This window comes from Alexandromys fortis, unplaced genomic scaffold (genome assembly GCF_014885135.2).
Source record: "Alexandromys fortis isolate MF-2015 unplaced genomic scaffold, M_Fortis_MF-2015_v1.1 scaffold_368, whole genome shotgun sequence".
NCBI lineage: Eukaryota > Metazoa > Chordata > Mammalia > Rodentia > Cricetidae > Alexandromys > Alexandromys fortis.
Genome location: NW_026068243.1, coordinates 269,171 through 281,614, shown reverse-complemented (window position 1 = coordinate 281,614; position 12,444 = coordinate 269,171). Strand labels below are relative to the sequence as shown.

At 39.2% G+C, this 12,444-nt stretch overlaps 1 protein-coding gene across 2 annotated transcripts in view; it reads right to left on the bottom strand.

Annotated features, from left to right (window-relative positions):
• Positions 1–3,520: 3,520 nt before the first annotated feature.
• Positions 3,521–12,444, bottom strand: part of Scgb3a2 (secretoglobin family 3A member 2) — a 23,802-nt gene continuing 14,878 nt past the window's right edge. The window contains exons 1-3 of one of the 2 annotated variants that reach the window (XM_050131184.1): positions 6,524–6,698; positions 3,996–4,180; positions 3,521–3,634 (exon numbers count right to left, since the gene is read on the bottom strand). In XM_050131184.1, the coding sequence (XP_049987141.1) occupies positions 3,611–3,634; positions 3,996–4,180; positions 6,524–6,578 (264 nt within the window). In that variant the 5' untranslated portion in view covers positions 6,579–6,698 and the 3' untranslated portion in view covers positions 3,521–3,610. Of the gene's footprint in view, positions 3,635–3,995; positions 4,181–6,523; positions 6,699–12,444 lie in introns of those variants that run through there. The other variant, XM_050131185.1, reaches the window with a different exon arrangement.

The following is a 12,444-nucleotide window of genomic DNA, read 5'->3' as shown; positions in this document are numbered from 1 at the left end:
AACAGAGAATTTCCAGAGTTCTTGGACTGCAACTGCTTAGCCCTACTGCAAACCCAGTGTTGACGTTGTTCCTGTTCCTATTTATTTATAGTTACATTTATTTTCGCACAGTTGCATTCTCCACATATTCTTCACATAGCTGCATACCTTCACACTTTTTTACATAGCCACATGTCTCTCTACATAATTACATTCTCCACACACACATATTTTTCCCTCACATATACATCTCATATATATATATATATGTATACATATACATATATATATATTCTATATAGCTACATCTCCTCACACTTCGTATATCTCTCATATTTCTCTCTCTGAACACTCAACTACATCTCCCTTTCAGCACACACATACACAGAGAGACACACAGACACTTTTCTCATGTTTCTCTTCCTCTATAGCACAAATACAAGTCACGTTTTCAGGGTCACACTGCACTGGAATGCGGTTGATAGACTCACTGACATTCCACTGGTTAAAACCATTTTCTCTTTCCCCACATATATCAATTACAAGTCAATTCTTGGTTAGGAGTTATACTTTGTGTATACTTCATATTCTCTATGTAGGGATTTCTTCTGGTTTGAACGTGTGCAGGTTTTGGGCTTGCTGCCACAGTCTTTGTGAGTTTCTAGGTGTGTCATACCTATGTTTTGAGAGATAGAAGTTTAAATGCCAGATTATTGAGTTAAACCTTAGAAGGGACATCTCTTGGAGTTAGTTGTCAGGCAAGTAACTAAATCTCTTCTCAAAAAAGAGAAAAAGACCAATGATAGATTTCAAAGTTGAAAACAAGGAGAGTCTGTGGCACACTAAGACTCCATACAAAGTGAGAGGAGGAGACTCAAGTTTAGAATTCTGGGGAAATTGTTGGGAAAATCAGAAAATAAGAACAGAAAATAAGGAAAATAAATTTCTTTAAGGAAATGGAAATAAATGATCAAATAGAAGTAAAATAGGTGAAAATAAATAGTGAGCAAAACTTTAAGTGTAATAGAAGTATGTCAGGTAATAATTACCTTGAAGTATAAAGAAATATGTTATATTGATTCATAAGTATATGATACATGTAGTTCTTACTGAGGAACTATGTAATATATCCATTCCAAAATATGTCACTAGTGATCAGTCCTGACTGCCTTTGAACAGTAAAAAGAATAATTGAAAATGATATGCATCACCTTCGGGTGGAAGTTTTTAAAAAATAAACATACTTTAAAATTTTTATATATGTGTAGTGTATTTACATCTCCCCCTTCTCCTCCCTCCAACCTTTCCCATCCCTGCTCCCTCTCAAATTCTTGGTCTTTTTCCTCAATTAGAAATTTTAAGAATCATCCCGCCGAGAGGTGGTGGCGCACGCCTTTAATCTCAGCACTCTGGAGGCAGAGGCAGGCGGATCTCTGGGAGTTCGAGGCCAGCCTGGTCTACTAGAGCTAGTTCCAGAACAGGCATCAAAGCTACAGAGAAACCCTGTCTGGGGGTGGGGGAGTAGTGGGGAGCCCACCTTTAATTCCAGTACTGGGGAGGTGAGGGTAGGCAGATCTCAGNGTAGTGGGGAGCCCACCTTTAATTCCAGTACTGGGGAGGTGAGGGTAGGCAGATCTCAGAGTTCCAGGACAGCCTGGGCTATTCAGGGAAATCTTGAAACCCTGTCCCAAAATAAAATAAAATAAAATAAAAGAATCATCCCATAGTTTTGCCAGTTTGTCTTTCCCTGAGACTATTGTGGTCTCAAATGCTGAAGAAAGAATTCAGCTAATGTGTGTTAGACTAGTGTCAATACTTGGCCATATACTGTGAGTCAAGGACACTAGGATTTGAAGCTGCTCATTACTGCAACTAGCAATCTAATCTGTTCTCACAGATTTGGACAGGTGAGAAAATGAAACAGGAAACGCCACCAGTTGCTACTACAAATAACCCTGACTCCGTGATTTTCCTACTTTACAATAGTACAGAGGCTTTCCATAGAAATGGCATTTCAAACTATTAACTTGAGAGACCAACATTAAGAATAAGATTCTCTCTAATCATCCTGGGCAATGGTATCAAGCCACAGCTTCTGGACAGCTACACGGTGACAAAGGTACACACTGGCATTCTACACTGTCCTGTGAGGCCAAGATACAGTGTTCAGTAGGCTGGGAGTACTTGGTGTTCTTTTTTTTTCACAATGGATTTATTATGATATAAACCCATACCGAGTCAAGAACTAATCTGTACCTTTTTTAAAAAAAGAAATAAAGAAAGAAAAATAGTCAGGAAATCAAGATATCTTATTATTATTGTATTGGTCAAAAATCCAACTAGAAAATAGAAGTTAGTCTTAAGTGCTTAGACTATATAAAACATAATCCAAGAAGTTGATTAAGATGTTAGAATTGACTGAGGAATGACAGAAGAGCTTAAAATCTTGTATTAGGAAGAAAAGCTAGAAACTGACAAGACGAAAAGTCACAATCTGCAATCAAATAATCAGAGTCCGACTGGAGTCTCCTGGCAAAATTGGGATTCATTGCAGTCCTGACCCCTAACACCTAGAACCTTGGATGTGGTGCTCTCACTTCCAGAGACTTCCACTAATGAAAAGCAAAGGGAGCCACATCAGACAGTAGGTTTCTCTTTCTTCAACTCCGGTCAACTGTCCAAAGCCCACTTACCTGTGAACCACAGAAACTAGATCTGTACCGATCAACATTCTATTTGCCTTCTTCCTTAAAAGAAACCAGAGTAGAGGAAGGACAAAGAAACATGTCTGACAGCAAATGGGTCTAAGAACTGTGATAGGCCCAAGAACGCAGAAGACAGTAATACCCTCCATAGGAACAAACTTGATTTTTCATGAAGGTCTATTAACATGAAAGGTTTATGTGTCTGGGACTGGAGGAGACACATAAAAATGATAATGATGAGATTGGACGCTTGAGCAAAGGCAAATCATTAATAGCCCAGTGTGTCACGCACAGAAGTTTGACATCTATTCTGCAGGACTTTATAACATGAGCAAAAATTCTGTCTTGGAAAGGGAAGTTCAATGTTGTCACGGATGCTAGATTTAACAGAAGAAATAGATAAGTTATAAATAGTTTGCATGAGGATTATATAGTAAAGGCTTGACCTGATGGAAGGCACATAAATCTAATGGATGATCTAAATGTAGCTAGAGACTTAATAGAATTGACATCATGGGATTATAATGACATCAGCGTGGTCTTAGTCTCATCGAACATTACTTGATTTTTTTTCATTTTTAAATGCAACTTTTTAATGAGAGACTAAGAAGATGATGAATCTAGAAATATGAATATATAACGAATGGTAGGGAATCGAGATGTTTAACATACAGATAAGAAAAAGTAATGAGTATATTCTTCATATGCTAAACTATCTGTCCCATAACAGAGTCTCTAGAGACTGTGACCCAAGAGGAAAACTGTCTAGTTAAGTTCCAGAATGAACACAGGTGGAGTCCCTGATCTTTTCATTGCTTTATTCATTCTCTTCTAGACTCACTACACTTTAGGACATTCACTCTCCAATGGCAGAATGAGATTCAGCCAGCTGGGATGTGCGCATCCTTCTCTGTCTGCTCCCATCTTTACACCAGGTGTGATAGGGCCTCCTGGAAAACAGAAGCACAAAGATAAAGAAGCCAGGCCTAGCTTACATGTAAGTAGAAAATTTTAAAAATATTCACTTTTACTTTCCTATTTGACAACATTTTGCTGATGTTGAAGTAAAGACTCAGTATGCCTTATCAAGGGTCCCAAAGCTGTGCAATTAGGTAAAGTCATGACTTGTTCTGTTCAAATGTTCTTTCTATAAATACATATATTTTGCTTTCTGAAGTCTCTGGAATATGCATACTTCATGAATATAATCAATGAAATAAAAATAATGTACTTATAAGTAATGAGAGAACATTCATGTAGCTAAGGTTTCTCCCATGGAACAAATGCCTCCCCCATCCGAGTCGTCATTACCAGAAGCTTCTTCACAGACTCTGAAGCCTCGGGCCCCAGTTCATCCACACACTTCTTCAGCCCTTGCACCAGATGCTCTACAGAAATGCCCAGGGTTTTCAGAAGCATCTTCAAAGGGTCAAATAAGGGAATAAGGTTGTCGACGGGAACAGGTAGAGGGACACTGTTGATGAGGAAGGCCGTGGCTGCAGAGCAAAGGAGAACAGAATGAAAGATGGTAAACACATCCCTGTCCGACACCCCATCTCCTTCCTCTCTGTCCATCACAGTGCCTAGCCTACATCCATTCAGTTGTCTTTCCCATAAATATGTATGCCTTTTGGGCTTTGATTATGGCAGCTCATCTTCCTAGAATGTTCCCCAGAAAACATAGTCTTTTTTTTCCTCCTGTGGCCTGGTTTCTTTTCAAATTTTACCCCTAGAGAGAAGCCTGTAGTAACCACTAAATGTGAATGCCATTTTCTCTTAATCTTTTCTCATCTTTTTCTTATTATTGTCCCCAGTATTATGTTTGTGTTATTTTACCAGCTTCATCCTCTCATTGGAATAGAAGGTATATATGTCTGTTGCTGTGCCACATGTTCAGAACTGACTGCAGCATGTAGTAAGAGGAAGTACTGACAACAAATTCAGTAGGAACTAATGGGTGATTGAGTAAGAAGATGCTTTGTATGTAGGCTTGCCACAGCCCCAGCCTTTAGGCCAATGGAGAGGTGCCATAAAGCTTTTCCATTCAAGGCCAAGAATGGATGGAATAGATCACAGCCCATGAAATCAATTCAATCGTTACATCATACTTGCCACCAGAAGGAACAGTTCTGAGACTAAGAAGACAAAAGGCACTTAGACACAAGATCAATACATCATTGAGATGTCAAACACACACACACACACACACACACACACACACACACACACACACACACACACTGTCTAGCCATCTATCCAGAGAGGGAGACCAGAGTGCATGATTTCAGTGGGTATGATTAATAGGTAGATGACAGGGTTGTACTGTATAAGTTCACTAAAGTAAGATTTTTTTTTAAAACCTTAAATGCCATATCCATTATCATGGATTGTCTTAAAGGGACAGTAAGGAGTTATCAAGTTTTTTTAATGGGGAAATTGCATTTTGCATATATGGTTTAAGGAATAGTGGTCATGACAATAGAAAGGGGCACAGAGAATAAAAAGTAGGAAGAAATCAAAAGGGATGTTTAGGGACTGAGCAAGGTTATAGAATGGACAGGTAGAAGGCAAACTGCATAATTTATTGATGATGGTATGAATATGTGTACATATCATTTAAAGCCTCTTAATTTGTACAATTGATAACTTAATAACTACAATTTAAAATAATGGTTTATAATTTTCCAGATAAAAAGGAAGGAAATTACTTAGCATATAAAATAAACAATAGAAAACATGTGATATATTTTTGGAACACCAGTTCAGAGGCATAACTACATGTGTGCAGCGAGCATTCACAAAAGAATCTCTATCTCACTAGCTAAGACCTCCCAAGTTCAGTTTATCTCATAAAATCTTCTTGTTCCCTGACTCAAAGTATGAAACTGAGCCTGTCCCACACCCTGCCTCTACTTTCTATCACCTCTTTTCCTCCCAAATCTTCTCCTCATAGGGTGGTAGTTCTGATCCATGCTCCTTTCTGTTGCCATATTCGTCTACAAAAGGTTTCTTTGCACACTAAGGGACAATGAAATATTCAAAACTGGCCAAATTTCTCAAAAAGAAAAAAAATCTCAAAAAAAAAAAAACAATGATCTTAGGTCATGATTCTAAGGCAAGCAGCACCTGGAATCTCTAATCGTCATACCTTCCATATTAAACATTTCCACTGAGTTTCTCTATCTTTCTGAGGATCGTTTGTTGAACCTTTTACATCTGGTGAACAATGACTATCATTGAGCATTTTTCTCAGGGACTCAAACATTCATTCCCATCTTTACAGTGACCCCCTCTGAGAGGAGCGGCTCAGCCTCTGAAGAAGCAGGTTCTGTACCTTACTAGAAAGTTAAGCACTACACCCCTCCCCCCCTTGCCACTCACACCCTGCACTCTGCCTGTACACCTGACTGTAGCCTGCAGTGCAGCGACTCCTGCAGAAGTCTCCAACTAGAGCTCCTTTACAGCAGCTTTTATAGCTGATATGTGTAATTGTTCCAAGGGAATCCAATTAGCCTGCCTAATTGAAGATAACAGCAAGAATAATTACAAAAACCATTAAAGATTAAGGAGAACTGGGATGTCCATTCTCAGTAGGACATCCTCATTCTCAGTAGCCATCAGTAGGAGCTGGCTAGTTTACTGTGTATTGGAGATAGTACTTACATTGGGTTAACTTGACTGACAGAGGAGCCCCACTATCTTCCCACAGCTGCCAATATTTTCTGGGATTCGGAAACGCCTCTTTTCATACTCCACTGCTGGTAAGCCAGGCTTAGCTGTGCTATCACATAGCAAAGTAGAAAGGTAGAGTACTATTGGTGCTCCAGATGGTGACTTACCGGAATAACCACAAATACCGATGGTCACCAGTAGAAAGATGGATACCAGCTTCATAGCTAGTGTCCGTGATGTCCTGACTTTAGAATGCAGTCAGAAAGCCTAACAAATCCCGGAGTCGATAGTTCTGCTTGCCGTCACAGGGACGGCTGCTTCTCACACGTGTATTAATATATACACTAAAGACCCAAACTTCACCCACCACCTTTTGACTCACCCTAGCAAAGAAGAGCATTTTTGCTTCCTAAGTAAACACTTTGGAGGGGTTTCTGCTTTTCATCACTTTCTTATTAGAAGCAAAGCCACACACGGAAGTAGTCTCAAGTAGTTCTTTCCCAAGCCCTCTCATCGAAACAATGGCAGACGCTAAAGAATTTTTCTCCTTGACGAACACTTAAGAGCAAGTAAGGGCTTTGTCAGGATAAAGACAGGTTTTCCTCCAATTTGTTCTCTACTTATTTTAAGTTTAGAGAATTGCACTGCCTGATGGACTTCCAAGATTTAGCATAATGACACTGCCATGTTTCTCTTGAATTTACCCACTGATCAATATCCATATACTGACAATGACAAGCTCACCAGGTCTCTGTTACTTTCCCTAGTGTCCTCCAGTAATTCAGGGAAAATTCAGGGTGTGTTTACCTATCATCATGTCTACGTTTGTTTAATCTATAGCATCCTCTATATCAATATACATTCTGCGAAGCTGCCTGTTTCCAAGGCTGCCTTCCCTGGACCAGCCATGAGACATCAGAATGACCACATCAGTAAACAGCACTTACTGGAGTTTGTTGGGGGCATTGGCTGAGCACCGAATGCAAAGAATGGGGCGCGAGAGAACCTTCAATAGGAGAAATGGGTCAGAGTTCATGTGCTTCACGGGGTGAGCTGAGTCATATCCTACTGCCTGTTTCCAACACCAGAAAATGCTAAGGAGACAAAGAATGCTGTCATTCCCTTAATGTGTGAGATCAAAAAACCTGCCCTAAGTTGCCCCCGTACGAAGATATGGTATTATTGCAAGGACTTAAGGCATGTGTGCCAAATCAAAATCAATATGTAGGCCATCTGTTACTAATTTCCATCCACTGCTAAATTGTACCACGGTACTGACATTCATTTCAGCTACTTGATAAACTAAATGAAAAGGCTACAGATTGTGTCGGTGCAAAGTCAAGGCTGCCTTCTCTGCTATGAGCTCCTCTGTTTCTCAAACATATTAATAACTCTATTAATACAACATGTGGCTATGCCAACCTCTCGGAGTTGCCTCCACGTTTATGTCATCATTTCTTTTGGCATACTAAACCTCCACTGTCTTTTACCAGGGCTGCCAGGGTCTGGTTTAATTTACAAATCTTTGCCTTGCCCTTCTCTCCTCTGATGTGGCACAATGAATTTTCTTAGTAGGGGTTGCTGGAGTTTCCTTCTCTCTGCTTCAGGAGATCTGTCACAGCAGCTACTGTTCTTTCTCTGTGACTCTAGCCCCCAGTCAAGGTCTCACCTGTGCTTCTGATTGTCTCAGCTCCTGTGTGAATTGCCTTTTTACTCCATATTTCTAATATTAAAGACATGTAAAAATCCTTGCTGACCCCGAAGACAATGGTTTCACCCAAATTCCTAATTTCCAGATGTTGGGAGCAACTCCCCTATGAGTGCATTTTTCATGTGCAAAACAGACAGTCCAGAGTCCAAACACCTTCCCTGGACAAGAGCTCTGTCTGTCAAGACGCTCAGAATCTCTGTTTCCCTGCCCTCATCTTGGCAGCCATGAGCTAGCCAACGAAAGACAGTTCAGTAAGCCCAGAGACCATGTAAACTGTTTAAACTAGTCACTCTTTAATTCATTTACTCTATTTTCTTATCATTTCCCTTGGAAACAAATAAGAGCTCTTGGCCACATTTTACCTACTCATCTTTCTCTCCAGGACCCTGCTGCTCCTGTGTGTTCGTAGGCCCTAAACCATGTCATGTTCCTGTACCAGATACCAAATTCTATTTACTCTGATGGTCATCTCCTAATATGCTGGCAAGAATATGTATAAAATAAAATATTCTTTTTAAAATTGGTTCTTTGGGAATTCTCAAACTTTTTCTTGCATGTTTGTTCTGGCACTGCTAAAGCCTTTATGCGTATCATGGATGTTCACACTAAAGTCTCCTTTCCAGGGTGTAGTTGTGAGTAGCTGGAGAAGGTTGTTTACTCATTTTGTATCCCTAATATGGAGTCCAGGAAAATTTGTAGTTATGAAAAGTCTCTGTACCAGGTCCCATGTACAATCATTTCATTCTTACCATAAACACTATGGATAAGTTTTCATTGTATTTTTAAACAAATGACATGAAGCCAGAAGCATTGAGTTAAGGTTATTTAGTCAAAAACGGGATTCATAAAACCCTCAAGAAACTAGGAATAGGAGAAAAATGTCCCAATATAGTAAAAAGCTATATCATAACAACCTACAGCCAACATTACACCGAATGAGGAAAAACTCATTGCATTTCCACTACAATCAAGAAGGCACAAGGGCTCTTACTTTCTCTACTCTAGCAAGGTCTTTCAAGTCTTAGAGAAATAAGACAAGTGAAACAGGAGCCATAACAATAAGAAAGAAAGAATCTTAGCTACCATTATTCGAAAATGATATCCCACACATATGACACTATAAAGATTCCACCAGAAAATTCTAATAATAACACTTTCAGCAAAGTAGGAGAATACAAATTCAGCTTTTCTATATGCCAATAGCAAACATGCTGATAAAGAAATCACAAAATCAATTACATTCACAATGGCTTCAAACAATCATAAATACCCAAGAATATGTCTAACTAAGGAAGTTCATGACTTTTCCAATGAAAATGATAAAACAATGAAGACAAATAAAAGACATTTCCTAGACCCATGAATTAGCTGAATTAATAGAATGGAATATCTGTATTACTGAAAGTGATCTACGGACAGAGAAGTTCCATTAAAATTTCAATGGCATTACTCACAAAAGAAGAAAAGAAATCCTAAAATTTGTATGGGATTACAAAGACTCCAGAATGACATAGCAGTCTTAAGGGGGAAAAGTGATGTTTCACAATATCTGATGTGAAGTTACGCTATAGAGCCATTGCTACCAAAACAATAAGGCTCTGAAACAAAGGGATGGATATTGGATAGATCACTGGGGCAGAGTAGAATATCCAGAATTACACTCGCAGAGATACACCCATATGCTTTGTTTTGTTATGTTTTGTTTTTTTTTTTTTTACAAAAAAAATACATTGGAATAAAGATAAACTCTGCTCAAAATGTGCTGAGAAAATTTGACATTCACAGTTAACATAAGTATAAAACCCTATCTCTTTCCCTGTTACACAGACTCAAAACAGATGGAATTTTTATATAAGACCTGAAACTGTCAAATTGTTAAAGGAAAACTCTGTAGACATAGGTGAGGACTTTCTTGAGAGCTGTTTGAAGGTTTCAACAAGGGAGATCAGCTACTCCTCTCTTCTGGGAACATCCTCTTCTATGGAGCATGTAGGTTCAGGAAGGAGGCACCTGGAGTGGAGAGGGAGAAAGGAGACCCAACCTAGGCATGTTAATCCATAGGGCTACAGATGTTGCAGCCAGATTGCTCTCATTCCCAGGAAAGGACTTTCTTAAAATGACTCAAATCTTTTAGGAAAAATGCTAAATGCGTTATTCTATGAAATTCAAAAACGTCTACATAGTACAGGAAACATACATAAACCAAGTCAAGTATAAGTCTGTGCTGGCGGGCTGACCAACCCTGAAACTCCCCACACCCAGAACCAGGGCTGCATGTTGGCCCATCCCAACATCCACCCCATCTGTCATCTGCTGGAGCATGGAGGGAAGGGGAGATTGGTCCTGAGGTATTCAGGGGTGTGTCTCAATGAAGGTCCAGAGTCAATGGTGCAGCATAGACCAGGAGCCTTGAACCATAACAAAGATTCTTTTTGATTAATGCCTGCATGTAAAAATGTGCAGATAAAAGGGTTTACTGCGTGATTCACAGTATCGCACTGCAGCTTACAGCACAAGACTATCATTTTCTGCCTTTTTTTAATCTTAACTTTTATTTTGTTATGTTGTGGGGAGGGAGATAGGTGGGATCAGGAGCCTCAAAGAATAAATAAAAAGAAAGTTTTAAAAAAAGAATAAGGTATAAAATGAGGAAAAATCATTGTTAGCTATTCCAAGGGAGAATACACAGAATAAACAGTTGACTCAAAAACTAGATTCCAGAAAACCAAATAACCCACACAATAACTGAGTTAGTGAAAGACATAGTTTGTAAAGGATGAAATATAAGTGGTCAAGAGATGCAGTTTTAAATATTCAACATCTCAAGCAACTAAAGAAAAACAAAACAAAACCACAATGAAATTCTACTGGTCAGAGGACCTATCATAAAAAAAATTACAAATGGTATTGAATGTAAATTAGCTCAGCAACAGTGGGAATGAATGTGGAGGTTCCTTAAAATAGCACAGCAAAACTAGAATGAACTCACATTTAACCCAAATATACCACTTCTGGTTATGCACAAAAGATGCGAAGTCAACATATCACAGAGCCACTAAAACATCAATGCTCATTGCAGCCCTATTCACAATATCTCGGTCGTGGAATCAAGCTGGCTGTCTATCAGCAAATGAATAAAGAAAATGTGCTGTTGACATACAATGGAATTTTGTTCCTCCATGAAAGAATAAAATGGTACCATCGGCTGTAAAATAGATGCAACTGGAGATCATCATATTAAGTAGAATAAACCAACCTCAAAGACAAGTATGTTTTCTGTAATTTGTGCCTCTTAAACTGGAGGATTCACATGTATATGTGAGTACATGTATTCCCCTCTAACATACACATATGAGTACATGTGTATATGTGAGTACAAGTTAGGGGGGAATACATGTGAAGACCAGAGGACACATCAGATACCACTCCTCAGTCATGATCCACCTTGCTTTTTGAGACAGGTTCTCTCTCTGTCTGGGCTTCCTGGCCAGTGAGACTCTGGACTCTAGATTTGTTTTTAAGAGAACATAATGCCTTGAATACCTATAAATGTCATGAAAATAGAAGGAAAACTAGGAGGAGAAGAGTAGGCAGAAAGGGGAAATGGGAGAAAGGAAGAGAATATAGTCAAATATGTTACATACATAAAGGAAGTTGTCTTTATGAAGTGCTATACTATATAAAATGAAAATATGCCAATGAAGAAATTATAAAAATTTAAAAAAGACTCAGAATATAAAATTTTTTAGTCTGGTTTGAATTTTGCTACGCTTAAGCAATTAAGATGTAACTTCCACTAAGCATTTGTCCAACATTCTGTCATAATTAGTCTTCATCATCAACTTGACTGGATCAAGAATCAGCTGAGACCTAAGCCTCTGCATACAGCTAGCGGATTGTCTTGATTACATTACCTAACGTGGGAAGACCCCTCCCCTCTCGAGCTGCAGGCAGGGTATGAAGAGGTCAGCTGTGGTTTTTTTCTTTTTGTCAGCTAGCCTTGGATGGAGCTCATACATGTTTCCACATTATTGATATCTTGTTGATAAATTCATCTGTGCTGTTACTGCTACCACCATGGCTGTCCTTTCCAGCTCCTTTAGCCTTCTAACACAGAACAGAGACCAGTGGCTCTTCAAGAACCTTCCAGGCCTTTGGTGCCAGATTGAAATTGATGAGGCACCACCCACACAGACTGAAGAGTTATATAAGTTCTCAGTGTCTCCAGCACGAAGGCAGTCATATTGCTTTATCCCTGTTTAGGCGACTAGTGCCATGCAACCTCAGGCTTACTGCCCGTGGCTTTCCAACACTTTACAGGGAAGTCTCCATAGAGTGTAGTTCTGGAAGGCAAAAGTAGAAAGAACAGCATACATT